The following is a 26,085-nucleotide window of genomic DNA, read 5'->3' as shown; positions in this document are numbered from 1 at the left end:
GGGATCTTATGTCCTGCTTGACTGACCATCTCCAAAGAAAAGTCAAACGCCTGCTGGGGCGGAAACATAAAGTCATGACTTGATTTGTCAACAGAAGCACCAGAACCACAAGGCTGTTCAGTCCAATGAGTATTTAATATTTACATGAGCAGTGGAGCAGCTTCAATAACACAGAAGGCAATGCTTCACGCATATGCAAAGATTAGTCTTTGTGACTTAGACCCACCAGTGTCAAGGTGGGTCTGAAAGACATCTTGCATAAGCACTCCAACTTAGAAAAAGAGAAATGGGTGAGGAAAGGCCTCCTTTCCTCTGTGTTTTGTACCATAGCTGTGCTGTGGAATAAGTTTGCCAATGAGAAAGAAATAAACCTGGCATCATGGTGCTTGGTACCTCCCCGGGCAGTGTTTCTAGCCTATGTTATCATGCCTTATTTGTGTATAGCTGAAGCTCAAGGGACCTTATTGAGGAGACAGAGGAACCAGGTGCCTCCTCACCTAGCAGAGTGGAGCTGTGAAGGCTGAAGGGTGAGACATCTGCTTGTTGTTGAAAATGGTAAGTCCACCGTGCCTCTTGGGAGGTTCTCCTCATGGTTACTTGCCATGTTCTAAAATGTATATTTTATTTTCAAGTTGAAATGTGTGGATTTCAGCTTCCAACTGCTGGATCTTTTCTTCTTGTGCTAGCTTTGTCACCATGACATTGAATTGAAGGATCATTAAAACATTTTCATCTTCTTTTCTATTCCCTAAGTAGATAGAGTTTGGTGAGTGCTTCACAGATTTATCTACTTACATATCAATCTGATAACTCTTTTCTGAAACTATTCCAGTATTTTGTTAAACTCCTTTTCAAATCTAAACCTCAAAACTGATCTCAGTAGCCACTAATTGTCTCTCTTAGCTACAGACAGCATAGAATCATAGAATGGTTTGGGTTGGGAGGACCTTAACAACCATCTAATTCCAACACCTTCCACTAGATCAGGCGGATAGGACATCATGAGGGACAGTGCCAAATGCCTTGCACAACTCCAGGTAGATGATATCAGTTGCTCTTCCCCTATCACCACTGCTGTAACCCCATCACAGAATGCCACCAGGTTTGTCAGGCATGATCTGCCCTTAGTGAAGCCATGGTGGCTGTCACCAATCATCTCTTTATTTCCCATGTGCCTTCACATGGTTCCCAGGAGGATCTGCTCCATCATTTTGCAAGCCACAGAGGTAAGACTGTAGTTGCCCCGGCCTCCCTTTTTTTCCTTTTTAAATGTGGGCTTATGTTTCCCCTCTCCCAGTCAGTAGAAACTTCACCAGAGTGCCATGACTTCTCAAATACGACGGACAGTGGCTTAGCAGCTACATCCACCAGTTCCCTCAGGACCCGCAGATGTATCTTCTCGGGTCCCATGGACTTGTGCACCTTCAGGCTCCTGAGATGGTCTCGAACCTGATCTTCTCCTACATGGGGCAGTTCATCATTCCTCCAGTCCCTGCCTTTGCCTTCTGGGACCCAGGGCCTTGTGGCTGGAACTCTTGATGGTGAAGACTGAGGCAAAAAAGTCATCAAGTACCTCAGCCTCCTCCATACCCCAGGTGACTTGGTCTCCTTTTTCCTTCTGGAGAGGGCCCACGGCTTCCCTAGTTGCCACTGGTTTTTAGTAGGCCTGACTCCCAGTGATGTGACACTGCGTAAAAAGCCAGCTACAAAGCTGATGAAGTCCACAGCAAATCAGCATCACTTCAGAGCCTGCAGAGCCTCAGCACTGCTGTAAAGCCACAGAAAGTCACACTGTGCAGGCTGGGAGGTTGCTGCTGTAAAGGGAATAAAACTGGATGGGACACTACCACCAGCCACAGCAAGGCTACAGGGAGCTGCCTACAGGCTCGGACTCCTCAGGCAGCATTTTGTGGCTTTTTGATGGGGGAGTTTGGTATGACTGTGTGGCTCCAGCCTCTGGAATGGCGGGGAACATCAGGATCTTTCCACATTTTCTCCCTCGTGATCTGTATATCTATTTAAAATGCTGCCCGTTGTGATCTGCCACCCATTTTGCAGCTAGCCCCAAACCTCTTCCGCTCGCTAGGCCTGCAGGCTCAGCCTTCCACTCCTTGCCTGTTTGTGGGTCAGCGCTGTTAAGACCATGGTGTAATCAAAGTGTCTCCATTCCTCTTCTGGATTAGCTGGAAGAGTCAGGTTACAGGCAGCAAAACCACTATCTCTGATCACTTTAATACCACTAACCCATGTTATGTCAGACAGAGTCAACATTTGCTCTGGAAAACACTCATGACAGAGAGAGAGCAAAGCCAACCCAGCCCACGGCCTCTCCCCAGCAACACTTTGAAATTACCCAGGGGAGAGAAGAGGTGAACAGCTGGGAGTTTTCCAGCATCTCTTTGGAGCCCTTCTGACAGATCTTGGTCCCTGAAGTGTCAGGTTACTGGACAGGGAACTGCTTTTATTATTAGAGGGTCAGCAGGGAATTCTGGCATTTTCAATTACCCGCCTGCAGAAGCGGCTGTGATCTGGGGTCAGGATTAACTGCATGACCTTCAGCTGAAGACAGAGTGGCAGGGAAATGCACCATGATGCTGCAAGGCACCAGCTAGTCCAGAGGCCAAGGGACGGAGCAGTAAACGGGGAGACGGGGAGAAGGCTGCTGACAGAGCATCTGGCAGCAGATGCCTGAACTACTGCAACTGCCCTGCAAATGCGACAAAAGCAGACACTTGGAAAATCTACTGGGAAAAGTGGGATAGCTTCTCTTTTAGTGCATTTACCCAGGGCTGCAACTTTACTGGGTGACCCAGGTAGCTCCAACACAGCCAACAGACCCTCTGATGTGGGGAGTGGGATCCCCCGTAGTATCACAGCAGCACGTTCCCCAGGACAGGGCTCCCGGGATGCCCAGAAGCCTCATCTGTTTCTTCACTCCGTGCCCTGCACAACTTGAGCAGCTCACTCTGGTGAGACTAAAGGGCGATGCCATGCAGCAACAAGGACGGTGCTGTGATCAGTCATGGAGCACGGGTTGCTCCAACCGTGAAGCCACAGGGCCTGGTGACATCTAGGCTGGGATCCAGGCCCCAGCGGCACTCAAAAAGGTTTGAAATGACAGAAAGACACAATGCTGCCATGCAAGGCTGCAGGCAGGTAAAATATGTATGCATGCCTGCCTCCCCACAGGGCTTAGGTGAAGTCTGAAGGATGAAAGGATGATCTTCCTGAAATTACTGTAAAAGATAGCTGTCCTGCAATTGAGATGGGAGCATGCAGGAGGCCGAGCAGACCTAGGGCTGATTCCCCCTCATTCTAACTCAGTTCCCTTCTGAGAGTTTCAGGGACCCATACTTCTTAAACGGGACAGAGCGAAAAGCCAGGACAACTCACTTGGTGCTTCCCCACAGACCCGAGTGTCTTGCACCAGTATCACCAAAGGGGAATATAATCTAAATCTCCCTCCTTGCTCCAAGATGTCCCAGGCCTATGTGGTTCCCAGCAAGTGACTGCCTTCTTAAACCTAAAACTTAAAACCTTCTCCCTTTTTCACTGCTCTCTCCTGACATTTAAACACCACAAGCTTTCACATCGTCTGCTCTGAGTACCAAAACAGGGCCCTGTGAGACCTCCTGGAGAACAGATCTGAGTTTGAGATGCTTTCCTCTGACACGAGCACTGAAAGCAACATGGTGAGGTAACACCTTGGTGAGGAAGGGTGGAAAGGAAGATTTTCCTGATCTGGTATCAGTGGCAGCCCTGGTGATCCTGCTTTGCATGGCAGGTCTGGCTAGAGAACTCCAGAAGTCCCTGCACCAACACTAGTGTGTTCGTGACTCTTTCCTGCCAGAAGCGTTCATTACTGCTCAAACTATTAAATATTCATACTTTTGCAATCAGTTACCTCCAGCAAAAGTTAGGGAAAGGGATGCAATGTCTGAGGGACAACAGCAGTAGGGCTCTTTAATTAACAACACTCACCCTCAAACCACCAAAAGCCCAAGGACTGGGATATGCACAAGACTCACAAGAGGTGTAAAAGGCCAGTATTTCATAGCTTGTTAGATTCTTATTTTGGAAGTTCCTGGCCTGTTGCTGGCAAGGTAGCCCTACCAGGCTGATACCTACGTTGTCTGTGTGTGGAATGCCTGAAAAATGTCCCCACAAGCCCAATTCTCAGCCTCACAAGTTTGTAACTGTGAACGCTGGAAAATCTTAAACACACAGCAAGGCAGGGCAAAGCTGGGTCCTGGCTCTGGCCCCATCTGGATCAACAAAGCCTTTGGTGTGAATTATAGTCTTTAAAGCAGTTCCTAATACCACAAGCCCAGTAACTTGGCTCAGGCAGAAGAAGGCTTTTGGCTGTCTTTATGGCCTTTGTTTAACTGAGTTTGTAGCCTTCATCTGCATGCTGCCAACCTGCCCATGGAGGAGGGCTGGGCTTTGCTCTCAGCTCTGGGAGGAGATACTCCACCGGCACTCCAGGGGACCCAGCATTCAGTCAGGCAGCCTGAGTGAGTGGGTTTGGGGTCACTCACTGCCAAGGTTGTCCCCACCTCCCTGGCCTACTCCTCGTGTGGAAACATCATCTGTTCCAGATCAAGGCAATGGCATCAGTGCAAGGCTGGCAGAAAGCAAGCAAGCTGGAAGAAGCCGCCCCTCCAACCTTCAGTAAAATGGCATTTTCTTAGAAAGCGCCTAAATGCAGCCTAAACTGTTATTAGGAACTTACTAATTCTGAAATTTCAAAACTAGAAAACAGACCTGAGAAATATTTCCTGATAAAAGCTTGAAAGAATGATGCCTGCAGCAGTGCATCCCTTAGGACATACTGAGCCTTGCTAATTTGAGACTGAACTTGTTCCGTTGCTCTCTTCCACAGCTGACTGCCAGGTTGGGTTCCCTCTATGTGCTGGGAAATTCTGGAAATGCCAGGCTGTTTTTTTTTTCTGGAAAGAGCATTTCCTGCCCAGCCTCCTCCACTCTTGCCAGTGGTAGTGATGAGCGTGGACCAGGCAGTGGTGGGACAGGCACAGTGAGCACATTCCTGCCTGAACTGAGTCAGGCAGTGACTTACCATCTTGCACACAGACAGAGGGGACTCCTACATCGCAGGGACTCCGAGATGGGCCAAGGAACAAACAGTCAGGTGGCTACGTTAACCCAATTTGATACAACCATCTATTATGGTCAACATAAATGCACCACTGCTCAGTATTGCCCCCAAGCGTATGCTCAGCTGTTCAAACACCATGATCCTGAAATATTTGCTAGTGGCACCTCTCCTGGGTCTGGCCTGTGTCTGTAGCCTCCCATACCTGCCTCTGGTATCTCTACCTGCACGAGTGCTGGCACTGAGTGCCTTGTGTGCAAGCAAGCAATTAGCACTGAAGATTGTTTGCCAAGTGGAGCAGTAAAGATAAATCACCCCTCGAACACATAAGCAAAAGGTGAGCACCTGAGCCACTCTCTGTTGGCTCCCAGCACTCACACACGGCAGGGATGGCAGCACGTTGCAGAAGAGGGAAGCACTGATTCATCAGAGAGGACTTTCCACCACCATCCATCACGGATGAGCTTTTGTTTCCTGCACAAAGTCAGGTCCAGATGCTATGGAACAGGTTTCTGAAGCCCCAGGTAGGTGTGCAAAAAAAAAATGATCCTCAAACTCACAAAGTAATTTATGCAACAGGGAAACCTGGGAGTCAGCAAGTAGAGGAGCCCACAGAGCTGCTAGTGGGAGGAGGAGAGCATCTGCTAGGACAGCACTAGCCATGCAGCTTATGCCCTGCTTTGCCAGCAACCCTCCAACTGTCCACCACAGAGGCAGAAAGAGGAGTCCTGAAGAGCCAGTAGCTGGCAAAATTCCTACCATCTGGGAGCCCTGGCTCCAGGCAGTCTCCAGTGGCAGAGGTGGGCAGCAAATGTCAAGCCAAATCAGATTTTAGTGGCAATGGCCCCGTGTCTGAGACAGCCAGGGTGAAGGTGGGAATTGGGGATGAAGAGGAGGGTATGGGACATGCCATCCCGTAGTAAAGGGCAGTGGGAGAAGGACTGGAGAGCCAAGACAGCAGGCTGCAGGGCTGTGGTGTGGTCCTGCTGCCACAACACAAGCTGTGGTTGAACTTTGCTTTCACTGAGACATTCCTGTGTAGGCAGTGTCCACAGACAAGAAGGTTCAATTGCTGTTTGTGCCAAGGGGAAAGACAAAGAGAAACGGAAGACGAGGTACATGCAAACAGGCCAACTCACTGCTTGAGGTGTAGAGCATTGTGAGGACCTGTTCTTGCTAAGGGTTTAGGCCTGGCTAGCATAGATGGCTACCTGGTTCCATACGGAACATAAGATCTGGCTGTTTATGTCACATAAGGGAAGTAGCCATGGGGATGCCAAGCTTTCAGGTGGTTTTGGGTTTGGGGAGCAGGCCAAGCTGTCAGAGAAGCACATACAGTGAAGCCTCCCAAAGAAGAAAGGGACCTCAGGAATAACCCTAAAAACTCCTGCTTGCCGTGTCACACAGGCAAACAAGCTTCTACCCTGGCTCCTCTACATGGGAGATGGCTCCACAGCTCAGGAAATTTCTGCTTTTCTACCTAAACAGTATCACCAAGCACTTTGTACCATCTGCTTGTCCTTCTGATTTAACAGTTCTTTTGCCTTTATGGTGTCCCTCCAGCCTACCGTATCCTTACAGGCAGCAATTAAATCTCCTTCACCAAGACTAAAGACAAAATACCTTGCTGGTCTCCTCCGTAACATGAGTTCTCCTGTGTCCCACTCACCTTATCGGCCTTTCTCTGTACCTGCTACCAGCACAGTTCAGCTCTCTTGAACATGGGTACCCAGGTGTATATGTAATGACCATCTGAAGTTTCACCCTGATTTTTGAAATGTCAGTGAGATTTCATGACAGCTGGTGTCCATACCTTGCTGTGTACAGTCCAGTCTTGCATTTGATACTTTTTCACGAGCTCACAGGCACTGCGGGACATCCTGGTCCTATAGACAATACCTGGCTGGGATGCAAGCATTCGGGCAGTGATATGTACCATGATGCAGAAATCTAAACCCTGACAATGTCTGACATGAATCTAGTGCACTGGTACGAGCTGTACATCTCCCTAGCCAAAGGCCCCATGTCACAACATACTGATCTAACCATAATAATAATGCAAATAAACAGAACAAGTTATCTGTATCCACACGACAACGGAGAGAATGGGCCACTGAACTCTGCTGCCTGCTGTGGATGCTTCTCCAGATCAGTTTATTAGGAACAAAAATCTGTTTCTGATGTCAAACGCTAGCTGGTACTCACAGTGTGGTACTTGTCCCAGAGCTTTATTGCAGCTCATTTGGGTTCTGTTTGCAGCCAGGAGCCTCTGACACTGGAATTAATCATCCCTTCTTATCCTGCATGATAAAAGAGTCCCTTACAAAAGGGACACGTTCTCAAAACTCTGGATGTTCTTGTTCCCCCAGGCACTGGGAGGTCTTGAATTTGTCTGTATGATCTGGAGATCAGCGCTTTCTCCTCCCTTCTCAACAAGCACAAGCCACAGCCTGATACTGAGAGCAGCCCTTCCCATGTGCTTAAGACATCCCTGCCCAAGGAGCCCTTTCCCTCTGTGAGTTTCCCAGGGCACTCAGCTTGTCCACAGCATGAATGGATACCGAAATCCTCCCAGCACCAAGATTTTCCCCCTCCTAAGACCTCCCCAAAGAATAGCCACAAATTAGCAAGCAGAGGCTGTGTGTTACCACAAGTGAGAGGGTTGACACACAGCATGGTCCTCAATTAGTCAAGTGTCATTATCCCAAGCACTGGGCCATGCTCAGCTCCTTGACCCCTGGCTTCCCTCCTGCTCCTTCGCTACGAGGATGCTGGCATGGCTCTCAGCTCTCCTCTCAGCCACCCTCTTGGCACAGATCTCTTGCTCTGGAATGACTGAGAAAAGGTTTTTTTTTGTGGCACCACGTATCTGAAACACGGTGTGTTTGTTTTCTTTTGCACATCACGGTCCTTTAGGACAGGAGTGGATGTGCCAGATGGAAAGTCCTGGACCTCCCTCCTTGGAGAGCTGCTGGGCTTTGTGGGCGAGGTACCATCTGGCCGCAGGGTGCAACAGGCAGGGAAATGGAGCAGTCTGTGGCAAAAATGCAGCGTGGAGCTTAGGGGTCCTGAAGAAGCTTGCTGAGAAGAGCAAAGAGAAAACACAACCTGGCCTCAAAGGGGACAGAATATGGGGATCACGCAGAGTTTGCTGGAATGGGTAAATCCAGTGAACTGGGTAACAGACCAGGGAGCAAGGAGTGGTGGAAAGGGAACATTTCTTCCAAGCCCTCTTTATTTCTCTTGTGCTGATTTTGGCCCTTCATAATTTTCTCCATTTTAAAAAGGGAAGTATTGTACTTTCTGTTCTAACAAAACCTGCCTTTCTGCAGGTTAAATACCTTTGATCTTTTTAAGCCACTCATGCAAGAGAAAGATGCAGTAAGCCACCTCCCAGCACAGGCTGATGTTGGCCTTCTCACATGCTCTCTTTCGACCAACCTTCTCCTAAGAAGAGGTGGCTTCACCCTCAAGGCTCCCCTCTGCTCTGCCCCTTTGCTGATGGGACTGAAAAGACAATAATGCTATGTAAAGGGCAAACCTGGGTAATCTAAGGCCAGCTAACACAATATCAACACCAGCCAACATGGGACACAAGGCCATGGACCAGGAGGAACTGCAGAGGATCCAGCAGAGTGTGACCAAGGCAGCCAGCAGCCTGGAGCAGAGGGCTTACAAACCCCAGCTAATGAAGATGGTAAGGGTGAATTTAATCTTGGTTACAACTGCTTGGAGAGCAGCTAAAAAAGGGTGGAATCAACTCTTGTCAGCAGGGATAGAGGATGCAACAAGAGGCATGAGCCACAGAGACAGGGTAGAAATTATGAAAAGCATCTATTCCAGGAGGGTGATGTTGGCCTTGGGAGTTCACCAGAGAGGTGGAGTTCTTTAGAACTCAAAAAAAACAGTCTGGTGATAATCCTGCTGCAATCAGGATGGTAAATCACGAGATTTCAGATGTCCCTACCACAAGCCTTGCTGAGCTATGGACCAAATCAGGAACGGCAGCATGACTTTGTTGAAGTAGCTCTTGTCAGACTGTCCTGATTTTTTTCATGAACTCAGGAGTTCAGCAGATTAGGTGGAATTAAAACACGTGAGACACTAGGCTCAGCATCAGCATCACTTACAACACATGAAATTAGATTCAAATCAGGTTATTGTAGGAAGACTGTCACTCTGTGGGGTCTCACACTGTGTCCAGCAGAGTGCAGGCAGCACTCTCCATTAAACTGTCAGAGATCTAGGGGACGATGTGAAAACTTCACTTGCGAACTACTCATAAAGTGATCAAAATGCCAGCATTGAGGACAGCTTCTCTACAGAGTCATAACTTGATGGCTGAGCCCAAGAAAACCATTATAAGGTGATGTTTGGGTCTGGAAACCCAAATATAGATGCTGCTTGCAGAATGGGGTGTTTTATCCAGGGAAGCAGCATCTGGAGGGACCAAGATGTTGTCAGAGAGACTACCAGGGAGGTAGGAGCTCATCACACAGCTGAGACAGCACAGTCCTTGAATGTGGAAAGCAAACAGTGAGTGGAGAAAGGGAAGTAGATTATTTGTAGTAGTGCTGCTACTAGGTACAATATGCAATTTAAAAAAAATGTATGATTGAGAATACGAAAGTGTCCACAAAGAGCTAAAGGAAGAGTCACATTCTGGAAAGCCACCTCACAGTAAGACAGGATGATTGATCTTGGTATCATTGCTTATTTTTCCTTGAGAGAAGCTACTCGCAGTCTGTGTCTGCAGGAAGAGAAATGTCCTACAAGACAACTGCAAAATAAGTTCAGTTGATGCAGAGTCAGTGAAATCCAGACCAGAAACAAAGTGCATGTTTTAAATGATGGCAGTAATTAATCATTGGGGAGCGAAATAACAGCGATGATTGCTGCTGTCTCTCTCTGGGAGAACAGGAAGGTGAATGGTGTGTCACCTTCTTTGATCTTAAGTTTCTCTTTAGGGTCAGCTGTCACCACGCCATCACATCCACCAGCTTCACTCCTCCAGTCCCACTCAGTGTTTGTGCCCTGGCCATTCTACAGGGGTTGTTTTCCCACCACGTCAGCTTTTCCCTGGGATGCTGAAGAATTTACGGTATCTGAAGGTTAAAGATGCTGCTGCTGCTATGTCATCTCTGCTCACACCCAAAAGCACCAAACCCAGGTACTGCACCTGTCCCCTAGCAGTCACCCATTTATCCCTGGGTGAACCAGGGTGGTTTTGCTTTGCTTTCTAAGGCCAGCTTTCAATATACAACCTTCTCACTCACTTGCAGTTGCCGGCTTGCACGTGCTGTCCACGCACAGCCACCCCACCCCAAATCACTTCTTGTGATGGTGGTGGGCATCACCTGGCTGCCACAGGAGCAAAACCCTATCGCCTGCTCAGTCCCCTGCCCCAGCTGGCTGCCCAAGCCAGAGCCTCCCTGTGCAAAGAGCCACAATTCCCAGGCTCATCCCTCCCCTCCCTCTGCAAATCCTCCTCTCACGGGTACAACACCCTCCATTCTCCTGTCCCAACTCTGCCTTTGTGTCTGCAGCTTATGTTACCAACTGCTAATGATCTTCATGGAGGCTGCCAGGCAGTGTAAGCTGAAGAATTCAGAGCCTCTAATTACAGAGGAATTAGCAAGCAGTTACTGTTTAGTGCTAATGAATAGATATATTAAAAGAGACATCACACAGGCTGAGAAGTGTGAGTCCTGATAATAAAGGAGAATCAAACAAGAAAAACACGAGGAGGAGGATCAAGGATCAGGGGATTGCAGGAGGATTTGCCTTCAACTCAACTCTCAGTTGTGCCAATTTGGAAGAAGTCACAGGCTATACATACATTGAGGTAACAAGTACACCACATAATTGCAAAGTGTGAAATGAAAGTGCTAAATAACTCCTCGGCGGGGTGGGTCTGTGCTGGGGAGTGCAGAGACCCCTCCTAGCCACTTCGCATTGCGTCCCACCCCATCTCCACCAGGCACAGCTCTGAGAAGGATGCTGTGATAAGTCACAGTCCCAGACCAGCTCCTCTGTCTGTGTCACGAGCGTTTGTTCCTGCTCACAGTCAAACCATGGTTTGGAGCCATGCTAATTCTGCTTTCAGGTATTCTGAATATTCCATATTGAAAGCTGGTTTCTCTGGCTCAGCACTCCACGTGTCCAACCGAGAGATTCCCACCTGTACCACTGCTGCTCTACATCAGCCCAAACAGTCTTGAAGGCGATGCAGTGCCCAGGGCAGCCTGGGGCACGGTCACAGCCCCTGCACACAGACTGCAGCATCCAGACAGGACACAGAAACTTGCTTATTCCCTCACACGCTCGTACCATATTGGTGCACTTCCACTGTGCAATTGGATTAAGCACGGACCCAGCCCCAAGAGGTGCTCCAGCTCCAGATGGCTTCCAGGAGGGATGGGGAGAGCAGCCCCTGACCAGCAGCCCTGTGGGGCGCTCTGCCATCAGCACAGCTGCCACCTGTGGCTCTCCTAGGATGCCGCACTGCCAGCAACCCAAATGCACTCCTTCCAGAGCAAAACCAGGGGAGAGCAGCCTCCTGGGCCAGCACAGAAGCTGGTGGCCCTGAGCGAAACCCCTCCAGCTCTGCCACTTGGTCTTCTTCACCACAAGCAGTGGAGAGGGGCCTGTGAGCACTGGTGGGTGGCTTGCAGCAGCACAGGACCTGGAGAAGCTTTCCAGGCAGCTATCCTGTACACCTGGCTCCCAGCTCCTCATCTCTTCCCCATCCTCTGCTTTCAGGACCTGTGCTGGCATCTGGGCCGTGGGCTGTGCTTTCTCTGAGCAGAGATTGCAGCTTGTCTCGAAACACTGGAGCTGATCTTACCTTCTCTCCTCAGGAAGCAGGAGCACCAACAGGGCCTGCCAGGAGCTGTGAAAGCTGCTGCTGTGTCTGCAGTGCTGCCAGCAGCCAGGATTAAAGGCACCTACGGTGTGTGCACCTGCTGGCACCAAAGAAACCACCTCAGAAGCGGTTACGTGTCCGATGCCAGAGGGAAATGCTGAGACACCAGAGGACTGTGACATGAGGTGGTCTGCTGTGGTAGCTGGGATGGCAGCTTTGTCGTGGAGCACATTCCAGCTTTTCACTGAAATAAGGGGTATTTTTCTTATCTGAGACTTGGGATTCATCCAGGATTTGCCAGGACACTGCAGCTGCCCGTGTTCTTTTATCATCATTTTTTAAAGAGCAAGAGACACCATGCCACATCTTCCCTCCCCATCAAGTCCTGCTCACCACACAGGCTTTCACCCAGCACCTCTTACCCAGGGGATCATCCTCCGCCTCCCACTTCCCTTCCCCAGGGTCTCAGCCTGGAGGGGTCCACTGGGTGACAGGGGTTTGCTTCTTACCAGCCTGGTTGGTGGTGATGTTCACTGAGGCAAACTGCGGGGAGAAGGGGCTCTGGTCGGTGACGCCATTCACCGCCTGGATCTCGAAGGTGTACTGCGTGTGGGCCAGCAGGTCGCTGATGTAGATGCGAGGCTCCGTCAAGCCCAGCTGGCGCGGGGCGAACTGCACGTTGTCCCCGCAGCGCGTGCACGCCCCGCGGCCGGCGCCGCAGCTCTTGCAGATGATGTTGTACACCAGGTCCTCCCGGCCCCCCGAGTCCCGCGGCGGGGTCCACTCCAGCATCAGCGAGGTTTCGTTCACGCTGGAGATGACGGCCTGGGGGGCAGACGGGATGGCTGTGAAGGGAACAGACAGAAAGAGGTGTGAGAGCCGGAACCCTGCTCGTTGCTACAGGACCTGTGCCATCGCAGTCTGTCCTGCACCACCTCCTCTTCCCCAGACCCAGACAAGATGCAGCTTGCTGCTTCTCTCAGTGTCAGAGGTGTGTGCAGCAAGCTGAACAGCCAAAAGCAGGAGTGGGAACAAAACCTGCCTACTTAACCCAGGCCAGCCCCTGCTGGTATGACCGCACAGTGCCCGTGACAAAATTCACCAGTTATTTCTTGTAGTTTCTCGCTCCGAGCCTTTGCACTGAACTCCTGAGTGCCTACACACAGGTCTTTGCATTCAGGTGCAGCCCTACACTGAAGACATCCCACAGACTAGAGCTGCACAGAGCAGCCCAAATTTCTGTTCTGTATGCATGTGCAATGTTCACAAGCATGAACTGGCCCGTGGTAAGAAAAAGCCCCCACTGCAAGGGCACTCCAGAGGAGGGGCTCTGAGCACCCTGACCTTTCAGACAGTGGCCGGCAGGAAATCTCCTCCAAAATCCCACTGAGACAGAGGCCTTTGTGCTTTGACTGATGTCTCCTTTCCCAGCTGTGTGCCACCCTCCCCAGTTGCCCAGAGCCCACATACTGGTGCAAGGCATGTCGACAGGGTCAGCATCTGCCCGGTAATATCCATTTCGGCAAACGCAGTTGGTGGCCCCTTCCGAAGTTGTCCGGCTGTTAATCGGGCAGTGGATGCATCCTTCATCCCCTTGGCTGGCCTTGAAAGTCCCTGATGGGCAGCCTGGAAGGAAACCAAGAGCAACAGTGAGCAGCGAGGAAGGAGGGCTGACGGGGATGCCCAGAGCTTGGCAACACTGCCAGAAAATACCCCTGGGGCTTTGCAGTGTCCAAAGCCAAAACTTGACTAGTTGAAATAAACAAACTGGAGAAAGAGCAGCTGGTCCAAAGGCCCTGAAAAGGCAGGCACTGCTGCTCGTACCGCCTACAGAGATGGGGTTCCCATGCAGATGTCCCTCCCACTGTGTTCCCAACCGCAAGCACAGAATGGGGTCTTCTCAATGAGTCTCAGCACTACAAAGGGGATTTTAATCCACAGTCGTGTAGGATATTCAGAGCGGTGGTCCACAGCCACCACAGTCCTCCCTGCAACAGCAGCCTCCCAAGGAAGATGGCACAGGCTGGGCACATGCATTGCCCAGAATACCTTCCTACCTTCCAACAGGTTCAGGGACATCCTAAGAGGCAGGCTCTTTGCATTCTTTCACTAAGCTACCCAGTCACTTTTTTATTCCATGTAAATTTTTTTTGCACCCATTACATGGAGAAGCAAGGAGCTCCGTGGAGTAATGTGCTGTGAAGAACTGCTGTCCTCTGCTTCAAAGCTGCCGAGATATTTGATGTAAACTCACACTTGCATTGGCAATGCACACTCAGTGGTCATCCACCTCCTCCCCTTAGGATTGTACAAACCTCTGTCATGTCCAGTGCTAGAAGCATGATATTCACTATTTTATTCTCTACTCTTTTCTCAAAATTAGCAATTTCTGAGTTGTTTTTAACCACCAGTGTACCACCCAGACTACTTGTCATAGTCCCAAGGTCTTATTTCTTAGAGATCAACTCACAACTTGTCAAAGTGTGTGTGTATGTGTAGTTGGAGTAGTTTTCTCCCACTGATATTACTTCACGTGAATTGGATGACAATTGTTCTCTCATTCCCCAGTCAAGCCATCTCATAATGGCATGCAACTTTTACAGCTCTCCACAGTCAGTCCTTGTCTGTTTACTTTTGGTTTAGTCACTTCTGCACATACACTCAGGAGAATGAATCTCAGAACAAACCCTGCAGAACGGACCACAGACCTCCTTCTGCTGCCAGAACTGGCCACTTACTCCTACCCTCTGCTACCATCTCTCAACCAGTCCTTTCTGCCACAAGAGCATCTTCACTCTCAGTGTGGGATTCTGCCTAATCACTTTCTTCTACAGCCTTTGGGGGGGAGAGGGTGGTGTCCTCCTTTTAGAGGACGCAGAACTGACCTGTACAAAGCAGTGCTGACTCTTCCACTCTTCCGAAGAATTTTACATTCATGCTAGTGCCCACCATTTCTGCTCTTCTTTATTTTCCTCTTGTTTTTGCAATTAGCAATGCCATTGCTAATCATGCCATCACACTGCTTAGAGGGCTCTGTCACACAAGCAGCAGCATGATGGGGTCTAGCCCTGCTGGGGCTCTGACCTCTAAGCTGCCCACTGTTGAAGAAGATGCACCATTAGCAACAGCCCCAAAAAATTGTGTTGAGCAAGGCATGACGGATGAGGGTGGCTCAGGGAGTGTGTGGTGCCTGCAACAGATGGCTGGTGAAGGCTGGACCACAATGTGAAATACAGTATTAACAGATACAGTACATATGGCGAAAAATATCACTGCAAAGACCACCAGAAGATCCTTTCCAACTCAAAGGATCACCAATGCCAATGCAAAAGCTTGGCTGTACCTATTTATCATCATGGCTCTCGGTGATTACTCTTGGTTGCAGCTTTCCGCCACTGCTAATTTCTTGTGCAGAACGAAGAGCCTGGGGGGTGGCAGGTGGCTTCTGCACTGAAACAAGTTAAACCAACTTCTACTTCAATTCACTGCCAAGTTTGTCAGGAATGAGGTAGATCAGAAAAACAGCCTGGGAAAAACATATACTTGGGGTTTCTGTAAGTAAGAGTTAGTACAGAGAAGTACTTTTTTTTTTTTTTTTTTCCTTTGAAAACAACATAAAAAAGGCTTGCCAATTTTCATCTTCCCTCCTCCAAAATCATCTTGAGTTTTCAATTAGATCACCAACAGAACCGGACACAGTGCTCCAGGTGAGGCCTGGCCAGGGCAGAGCAGAGGGGGAGGATCCCCTCCCTTGACCTGCTGGCCACGCTCCTGTTAATGCCCACCAGGATCCCGTTGGCCTTCTTGGCCACCAGGGCACACTGCTGGCCAACCTGTCGTCCACCAGGACCCCCAGGTCCTTCTCCGCAGAGCTCCTCTCCAGCAGGTCATCCCCCAGCCTGTACTGATGTGTGTGCTTGTCCCTTCCCAGGTGCAGGACTCTACACCTACTGTTATTAAACCTCATTTGGTTTCTTCCTGTCCATCTCTCCAGCCCGTCCAGGTCTCGCTGAATGGCAGCACAGCCTTCTGGCGTGTCAGCCACTGCTCCCAGCTTTGTGTCATCGGCGTACTTGCTGAGGGCAGACACTATTCCCTCATCAAGGTCATTGATGAAGATGTTGAACAAGACCAGACCATTTGGACTGCACATGCCAGTTCTCTGTTACAGAGAAGTGATGGTGGCTCTGTGGCTGAAATGATAACATGGCCCCTGTACTAATACCAATTTTTGAAACATGATAAAAACAGCACATATAATTACTCCAGCCTGACATTCAGGGTGAATTATAGGGTCATTTGACCAAAGAAGTGTTAAGACATGGGCCTCTTTCACCTTCCCAAGGCTTATTTTAAACATACCAACTTTTCTGTACAACTTCTTTTGTATCAGGATAGGGATACCTCAAAATGACACCTACACTGCTGTGATTAAATGACCCAAGGGACAAAGGTAAAAACATTCCCAAGGTTTGGACTGGCATAGGGTGAAAGGCTGGGGGTCCCAGCAGGGCTGGCTGCACACTGCATGGTCTAAGCGAGTGCCTCGCTTCTCCCCACCAGCTACCGTCAGCACTTCTGCACATGCTGCTCCCGGAGTGGGGCAAAACTCAGGGAGTGAACAATTGTTCAACAGAACATACCAAAGTAGACTGCTAAAATTCCTTTCATGTGCCCTAAAAACACGGTTACTGCTTTTGGCACCTATCTTCCTCTCCAGGAAGTGTTCCCTACATACTTGGGACATAATAATCCTGCAAAATGAGAGCATTTTGGTATGGCTTGTTTGAAATGTTCTGAAATCGTGCTGAAAGACAGCAAAATCACTGAAATTTGATGCAAAGCTTCTTTTTTTTTTCCTTTTTCTTTTTTTTTTTTTTTTGGCCAAGTAATGACACCTTCCAAAAGTAATTTAATTATTTTGTTCAAAACTGTTTTGTTCCCTCCAGGTCTTCCTGAGTGAGAAAACAGCTTTTAATTTGGAATCCACCCAATTCCCTGTTTCCAAAGTAAATAGCAAATCCAAACACAAGTCTTCACACAGGGGCTAAAACGAATTCCACTAGGACAGAACGGATGTTCTCCTAACTTGCTGGAAGACGTCAGGACACCCATTTTCTGCCCTGGGTAGTGACAGAAGCTGTGGAATTTGCTGCTTTCCCTTCTGCTTGCAATGGGAGCTGGGGGCAGAGCCTCTCTAGAAACTCCTGCTTGGAGAGAGGAGCAGAAACTGTGAAAAGCGTAGAGATTCCTATGGCAGAACTGCTTTATTTATCAGAACATCCTTTATCCCTGGAGTGCTATTAGCTTGACAGTGCCCATCACTGAAGCAGGAGTGCTTTGCAGTTTACCACGTGGTGAGCTCCTCCACCTCTAGCACCAACCGGAGGACTGATAATAGGGGTTCATGGCAAATATATGGACCTTTAATTGCCTGTCTGCTGCACACCGGCATGGATGTTTGCCTCTCTGGAGTATGGCTATGAGACAGCAGCAGGTTTGCTAAGAACAGGGGCTGCAGCTCTCTTAAGAGCACAAAGACCTTTGCAGTGCCCAGTGTTCTCATTTCCTACCCAGCCAGGGTAGAAGAAAAAGCCTTCAGACTAATGTGCAGGTCAGGCCACAGAGGGGATCCCTGTCTGCAAGCCCCGAGTCCCACTGCCTCTCTCTAACCTCCTTTTTAACTAATTCAGTGTGCGCTGAACAGGCTCCACATAGGTACCTCTGCATGAAAACTGCCCTGGACTTTAGAGTCCATCATAGCATTGCATAGACCACTTCTGCAAACAGCTCAGCACGAGCACATCTCTCTTATAATAGAAGTTTCCAAAATGGCACCTTAAATCCATGCTAATGGTTCCGAGGAGTGGCCTTCCTCAGCTCTCTTTGCCTGGCCTTTTTTCTCCTGGCAGCCTTCTTCCACTCAAGCAAGGCTTTTTTTAACAGCTGATGGAAAGCAGCAGCCCGGGCTCTGTCAGTTAGGATCTGAGGAGTCTTAAATCCCCAGCCTTATCTCCCAGCTGCCTCTCATCCCCCTCCAGGTCTGGGGGTGGAGGATAGGCAGGCCTCTGCCTGGTCTATTGCCTTGGCCAGGGCTCTCCTGGAGCACTGTGCCCAGTTCTGGGCTCCCTGGCACAAAACAGACAGGGATCTCTTGGAAAGAGGCCAGCAAAGGGCCACAAAGATGATACGGGGCCTGGAGCATCTCCCCTGTGAGGAGAGGCTGAGAGACCTGGGGCTGTTCAGCCTGGAGAAGAGAAGGCTGAGGGGGGATCTCAGCAATGTGTATAAATACCTGAGGGGTGGGAGACAAAGGGATTTGGCCAACCTCTTTTCAGTGGGCTGTGGGGACAGGACAAGGGGCCATGGCCACAAAATGGAGTCCAGGCAGTTCCACACCAACATGCAAAATAATTTCTTCAAGGTGAGGGTGACGGAGCACTGGGACAGGCTGCCCAGGGAGGTTGTGGGGTCTCCTTCTCCAGAGATATTCAAGGCCCATCTGGACACCTACGTGGGCAACCTGCTCTAGGGAACCTGCTTTGGCAGGGGGGTTGGACCCAATGATCACTGGAGGTCCCTTCCAACCCCACAGTCCTGTGATTCTGTAGCCCCCGACCTACAGGACCCCATAGGGATGATGCACTTCGTGGCCCAGAGAGCCTGCGCTGGTCCCCTCTGCCACATCCTTCCTCCTGCCCTCTCATGCGCTGCTTGGTGCTCAAAGCACTGAGCCATGATCAAAGGTCTCCCAGTTCCCCTCAGAGGTGTATTAGCTCTAAATGCACATTCCCCTAGCTGGGTCTGTACCTTGGGACCAAACTACACAAAAACACTTTGCCTCACCTGCAAAAGTTGCCCAGTCTCTGCTTGTTCCTGTCCTCAGGCCTTCACAGTGTTTGTCACCTTAATGAAATGATGGCCTCTAAACAAACCAAAAGAGCAATGTTGCCTTTGGATCTACCTGTTTTTTCCTGGAAATCTTACTGCCATAGGGAAAAGAATTCAATTCTGCCTTGCAGAGCAGGAGGCAGGCAGCAACACCTACACTCTTGCATTGGCTGCTGGCTCTGAAAACGACAGGATCCTGAGCCTCTAGGTGCCAGCTCTCGACACTCACCCTTCCTGGGACAGCCTTCCTCCACGTACTGCACAGGTCCTACCATTTCCTTCCTGATAAATGTAATTAGCAGCCCACACTGCTACCTCATACTCGAGATAAGCAATTAATACCATTGCCAGGTGCTGTCACTGGCAATGACAGTGACAGCACTTGGAGAGCAGAGGACAGAAATGCAAAAAGGAAAACAGGGTTAAATGAGATTAGCTGAAGAGGAACGTGGAGCCCAGCCGACCTCTGTGATGTGGATTAAAGAGTTGTCAATAAAGGAAGAATCCACAATGCAAATGTTCCAGTTTAATCCAGTCATTCTCCATAGGACAGAAATAGAAGCTGACAGCACAAGCCTGCAAAAGTATCTTCCCACTGCTAACGGCTTTTAGATAACTCACCATGCTGTTATTGAACGGCATCCTGCACCTCAAGGAGATCACGATGGACCACATCATCTCCCCAAAGTACTCCTGTTCCTGCCTCCCAAGCAAAGGTGCCAACACTCCAAAACCCACATCCTCCACAATACTGTTCCCCAGAATTTCCCCTGAGAACCTCATCTGCCTCCCAGCTTCAGCCCAGGGCACCATCAGACAACTCCCTTGGGGATGTCTCTAGCAAGGACTTCCATCATGCTGCATCCTGCATGCTTGCAGCTCACCACTGGGTGCACAGTTCAAGAGGTCACTTCTTATCCTCACACATTCAGCCAAAAACAAACAAACAAACAAAAAAAAACAGGAATGTGGACCACCCCTTTGTCTCTGATCTCTCAGCCCTCTTCACAGCCACTCCAGGGACAGCACCAGGGCGCTGTGAGATGCAGAGGGACAGTGCTGGGTGTGCACAGTGTGCAAGAGTGGAAGTGGGACACCCTGGCTCTGTAGGCACATGCAGAAGGCAGCACTGAGTCACTGTGGGAGTGTGATGGGACCTTGGGACTGGGCTTTCACAGAGGTATGGAGAGGCCCAGCCAGGGTCGAGTGATTCCCTGTTTGGGAGGCTTTCCAAAGAAGCACACTGGAATGCCCTGCGAGGGACAAATCATCCAAAGGCACCCTCATCCAAACCCTAGCAGCTCTGTCCCGGTGCCCACACACTAGCAACACAGCCAAGCCCTTGCCTCGGACAGGGTTCATGGAGGTGCCTGCCAGCAAATCCCTCCTGTAGCTGGAGTCCTCTGCCTCTGCAGGGTTCACAAGGTCATCTCCCTGCTAGCACTGTGCAGAAGTTCAAGCATCTGGCTAGACCACCGCACCTGTGGGCATGCACACCTGCGAGCCGAGGCGCATCCATCAGTCGTGAGGGGATTCAGCTGTCAGTGAGAAATGATTGGAATTTCTTACCTGATGGTGGTTCAGCCTCCCTGACCTGTCACGGGGGATCTTAAAGAGAAAGGGAAAGCTTTCCATCCCTGCCTGAGCACAAAGAGACCGGGGTGTTCCCAGCATCCTCAGATTACAGATGGCAAGGACCATAATTGAGCATGAATCCTGCTAGAGCTGTTCAGCAGACACCCGAGAGAAGCCTCCTCTGTGCAGAGGACATGCTTGAGCCCTAAACCTCTCAGGATCTGTATGCTCTGCAGGGCACTGAATACCAAGGGCCAGCCCCAAAGACAATTCACAGCTCACTTGCAGAGGCGAGCTTTCCCGCATGAAACTGAAATCAAGCAGAGGGTTGAAAATTCAGAAGTGCTTTGTGCCTCCTTGCTCCTGAAGATGTGTGAAGAGCATTCAAATCCATATTTGCAAGACAGAGCTCAGCAGCTAGTGGTGCTCTCCTGCCCAGAGCTGGAGTATTTAGAACAGTGCAGTTGGAAGGGACCTACAGAGGTCGGAGTCCACCTGCCTGACCACCTCAGGGCTAACCAAAAGTTAAAGCATATTATTAAGGGCATTGTCCAAATGCCTCTTGGAAGTCCACCAGGGCAGGAACATTGGACAATGCTGGTCTAGGAGTGCTCCCAGCCTTGTCATACCGGGTAATTCAGTTTTAACCCCAAAACCTTGTCTCAGCAGCTTGGCATGCACCAAACTACCCGGAGCTTGAGGTAGAAAACAGCATTGCACCAGGAGTCGAGGGATTATTTGCATGGAGTGATGCCAGCCTGGGCCAGACGAGGTACTGAGCCACAGAGTTATTTCTGTGCAGATACGTGCTCGGAGATGTACAAAATGTCGTGTTCTCCTTATTCATCCTCCGGTTTTCACGCGCTGCAGAGAATGCACTGGCATGTATTGTAGCCTCTGACTGGAAAACTGTGGGGTTGTTTTGGTTTTACTGTAGATTCCTTAAACTATGGCAATTTATTTTGATATTTAAAAAAAAAAATGTTTTTCAGGGCAGAAAGCATGACCTTTTTCAATAAATGTAAACACTGCAGTGCTACACACTGGCAGAGTGGTTGCTTAAGCAGTAAGCCAGTTTTCTCCAAGTGGTCTCCAGAAGAATTTAAGACTTTCACATTTTGTTCCTTTGTTTGGTCTTGTTTAAATGTTTCCCAAAGCTTCTGCCGGGAGAGCTCTGCCTCCGGAGGGTGGTATGTTAACAGGAACAGCTCCCAGCCTTTTAACATAGGGAAGAAGCAAACTGAGCAAGCAAGTGGTGACATCAAAGTTGCACTGATGGAAAACCCCTAATCCTATAAACCCTTCCTGCTTTAATTGGTGTTAAAACAAAGATAATCTTATCTCAGCCCTATAAAAGAAGGGATAGGATGTACTCTCTAAAAGCCTCTCTAAAAGCTCTCGTAAACTTGACAAACATTCCATGTTTAGAGCTCAAGAAGAATGACTTTAATCCTAAAGGAAACATGAAAGTAAAAAGGGAGCTTTTCCTGGACGAGAGCCCTTCAAGTGGACCCTCTGCCCACCCCGTTGGGGAGCAGCCTGAGCCCAGGAGAGCCCGCATGGAGCCTGCCAGGCTGCTCTTCCCCCTGCAGCCCTTTCCACGAGATTCAGACAGGTCTGTGGAGGTCCTGGCCAAGCTCTGCGGGTGCTGCCTGGTCCCAGTTCGGAGTCACTCCACGTCTCCAGATGTGAGCAGAGACAGGATCAGGCCCCCGACGTGTGCCTCCAGCTCCCGAGGCTCCAAGTGCATCTGTGGCTGTTCAATACCTGTGCTGTGAGCAGCCTGTCCCTACCCATCTCCCTTATTAAGGATATTGAAGGAGCAGGAAGGAAATCTGTTTCAGGGTCAGGGGTGCAAAGCCTGAGACTTTGCCTAAAACAAGGGCTTTTAGGGGCATCTCTACCTGACTCAATCCCTCACAGCCAGCATTCAGAATTTTTGGCAGCACCGTTTCCAAATGGATCTGCCTTCACTCTCCATGGCAAGAGGGGCAGGGCAGTGCCCCCCATCCCTGTGCTCTCCTCTCCACCTCCAGCTGGCACTCTGCAGACCCTGCCTAGGTGCAGTTCCCAAAGGAGCCTTTCCAGGGCACAAGAAGCTTTTCCAGGTGGAGACGGGAGTGGCCAGGAAAACCTGGAGTGGGCACATTTAATCATTACGTTTTAACGCCGCTTAGCACCCAGTTTAGACAAGCTTAAAATACAGCCAGCTGGTGAAGTGCCAGGAGCCACTTTCCAGATGACAACATTGTTCTTTGTCAGCACTAGGTGCTGAGTGGAGCTGGCATAAGGGCTGATTAAAAATGGTTACTTATGGTGGTTTAAATCACGGGGGATGTAGTTGCACAGTAACTTTGCAGTCTGCAGTGAGCAGAGAAGCTGAAGGCAGGCAGCACCACATGGGGAGGGAGGTCACACACCACCCAGGGCAGCTGCACGCCATCCACCTCTGCTTTCCAAAAACACCTTATAGTCTGCTTTTTTATGAAGTATGAAACCTGAGGAGAACCAGCCTTCCTCCAAAACATGTTCCCAGGAGCTGGAACTGCCCCAGTGCCCCTGTCCTCCTGCAGTTCAACCCAACACGGCCCAAGAAAATGAAGCCTGGGAGCATCCAGCGATCTTCCTCGTGGCAATTTCTCATTTACGAGACCAGAAAAACACAGGGTTACAGCTCAGACGTGAAAACTGGGTGTGCTCCTCTGGGAAAATCAGAAACATTGCCAAGTTTTAGAATAAGGAAACAAGACAGAGGACATGAGACTAGACTTAAGATCCTAAAGCTCCTCTGTCCTTCAGCAACATGGGTGGATTATCAGCAGCAACCCTGATAAAATGATGCAGCAGTGAATTCCCTCACTCTGGCACTTGTGAGAATAATCACAAAACTCATTCTGTCCCCTGCTCAATGGACCACCACTTCCTGGCTGTAGGGATACATGCACAGTGAGTGGGATTATGCAAACACGCTGGTGGCCTGGAGGCAAAACCAGCCATTTATAACCAGAGCGCAAAGGTTAAACAGTCATTTGTAGAAATGCAGGGAACAAACTTGCATCTTCACTTTCCTTAAAGTCACAGGCTTTGCTAAATCAATCACACTTGAAAATGACAGTCCCCTTTTCCACAGCAAAGTCCCTTGGAACACACACTCACCTCGTGGACCACAGTGCCAGCCTGGAATCCCAGAATCACAGATTTTAGGGATTGGAAGGGACCTTGAAAGATCATCTAGTCCAATCCCTAGGAACAACTGGATCAGGTCACACAGGAATGCATCCATGTGGGTTTTGAAAGTCTCCAGAGAAGGAGACTCCACAACCCTCCAGGCAGCCTGTTCCTTGTTCTGTCACCCTCACCGTGAAAAAGTTTCATCTCCTATTTAAGCAGAACCTCCTTTGTTCCAGCTCGCACCCATTGCCCCTTGTCTTAGCATCAGATGTCACTGAGAAGAGCCTGGCTCCATCCTCCTGACACTCACCCTTTACATATTTACAAACGTTAGTAAGGTCACCCCTCAGCCTCCTCAGTTGAAACCTCATGCTCCAAAGTAGAGGAAATCCTACAGACAGCCTCTGAAAAGTCTCTCCCTACAGCAGCATTATCAGCTTTGAGCCAGGGGTTGGAGGAGGAAAGATGAGTGTTGGGAAAGCAAGGCTGATTGTGAGTCACGGCTCCTCCCCTAGAGAGGGCATGGCTGGAACCCCGGTGTCTGTCACTGCATCCATCTGTGTTTATATGGACTGTCTGTAGGGCTGAAGCATTATTTAGGAGCAGTCAGCTTGCTATCTGAGCACTGCAGGTGAAATAAAGCACATGAAGTATTCTAATCAGGAAGATTCACGACGGGGAGAGACAATTTTTAAAGCGCGCAGCCTTGAGTGCTGGAATGTTTGGAAATAGCAGGATTAAAGCAATTCAAACACCCCCTCCTGGCCCTCCCCAGCCCCCAAGCCCTCTCGTGTGTGTGCGTCACCACGGCATCTGCAGCACACAATCACGTGCCATTTCTTCCCCACGTGCAGAGGACAGACAGGGCATGGGAGGGAGCACACTGGCTTCTGCAGGAACAGGCAGCTGCGTGCACGTGGGATATCAATGAGCACAAGAGAGGGAAGCAGGAAGAGAGAGAAGAGCAAGGCAAGCAAAACCTGACTAGGAGAGCTCTTTCCCTGCATTTGATAGATGTTTTGCACAATATGGATGGCTGTGTGCTATTATCATCCTCTGTTGGCATTGCCACCAGCTTCAGGGTCCCCAGATGCCTGGGAAGCTCTGGGGCCTGATAGGGATACCCAGACTGCTGTGTGTTCACAGACACATGTGAGGTCAACATGTCTTGTGTCATCACACAACCCAGGAGACAGCACGAGCTTAATGTGAATCTGCTACAGCTTCACTTCACCCACGGTTAATGTTTCTTTCTAATTTCCAGCCTCCTTGTCTCCTCCTGTAGAAGAAAAATAACAGAGCTGGCTCCTCTGCATTGGTTGTTGTTGTCTGCCAGATGTTTAGGACAAACCACTGGGAAAATGTGGGCCCCAGCGGGTGAGGCTCTCCACGTCTCTCCAGACAAGAGCCCTGACTATCCTGTACTCTGGATGGAGCAAGATGCTGAGAAAAAGCAGCACGGCCATGCCAAGATCACCACATGGCACAGCGCTGCATGCAAGGAGAGTTAAAGCAGTTTGAGCAACCTCGCTCCAGCATTACCCCAGAGTGCTTGCTTTCATGAAGTGCAAAGAAATCCCCTTGGCAGGGCTCTTACGTATCATTTTCTACAAAATCCTTTTGAAAACCTCCCTGTTTTGCACAGCTGTAATGAAAATGTGTCCTGTAACTGAATAAATACCCAGGAGAAATTTCCACTGCTGGCATTGTCTCTACATTGAATGCATCCATTTGTTAGGAGTTTTTGTGCAGTACTGAGGGGTGCAAGGGATCAACATCAGTCTTTAGAAGGAGAAGGTTGAACCCTAGGTTCCCTGGTTTCCCTTGCACTGATAACGTTCTCTGTAAGGATGCTCTGATGAGGGAAAAGCAGCACCAAATAATTATCTGTCTATATCCATCAGGAGCAGTGTTGCATGGCAGGACCTGAGGCCAAGATCACAGAATGTTTGTAATTTGTGGAGAAAACACAGATTAGGAAGAGGTAATTTTCAACAGCTTGTAATTCCCCTTATTTGGGAGGGTTTTAACTGCATCCATCAAAATGCACCTTCCACGCCTGAAAGCTTTTCTCCGCCAGATTTCGTACTCTTACTGCAAAGCGAAGAGACCTTGAAAAGAAATTGCAAGCAACGTGAGATGGAAAATTGTGAGGTTGCTCAAACACAAGCTCGGGAGCGTGCTGGATGGTTTCAGCTGTATGAAAGCTGAACTCAGTTCCTGCCTCCGTGCAGTTAACAGTAGCTGTCAATAAATCACGAGTCTTCCCCACCTCTCTGTTTTGCTGTCAGCAAAGCCACCAAGGCCTGAGAGGACAAACAACACACCAAGAACGATAACCAAGATTGCCTCAAGTATGTTGTTGCCCCCAGGAAAATGCAATTTCCTAATGCAAAGACGGATTTGTCAGCAAAAATTAATTCTGGCCAAGAAATAAGAGTGAAGGAGTAAAAATGTATTTTAAAAATAT

At 49.5% G+C, this 26,085-nt stretch overlaps 1 protein-coding gene across 3 annotated transcripts in view; it reads right to left on the bottom strand.

Moving 5' to 3' along the window:
• Positions 1 to 26,085, bottom strand: part of EPHB2 (EPH receptor B2) — a 118,397-nt gene that overhangs the window by 24,929 nt on the left and 67,383 nt on the right. For 2 of the 3 annotated variants that reach the window (XM_082776809.1, XM_082776810.1), the window contains exons 4-5: positions 13,449 to 13,604; positions 12,488 to 12,823 (exon numbers count right to left, since the gene is read on the bottom strand). The exons of the other annotated variant lie outside the window; for it this stretch is intronic. In XM_082776809.1, coding sequence (XP_082632935.1) covers positions 12,488 to 12,823; positions 13,449 to 13,604 — 492 coding nt within the window. The remainder of the gene's footprint in view (positions 1 to 12,487; positions 12,824 to 13,448; positions 13,605 to 26,085) is intronic. 3 annotated transcript variants of the gene reach the window in all.

The sequence above is a fragment of the Aythya marila genome (assembly GCF_965140915.1).
Source record: "Aythya marila genome assembly, chromosome: 21".
Lineage (NCBI taxonomy): Eukaryota > Metazoa > Chordata > Aves > Anseriformes > Anatidae > Aythya > Aythya marila.
The sequence above is the reverse complement of the archived record's forward strand: the minus strand, read 5'-3'. Positions and strand labels throughout refer to the sequence as shown.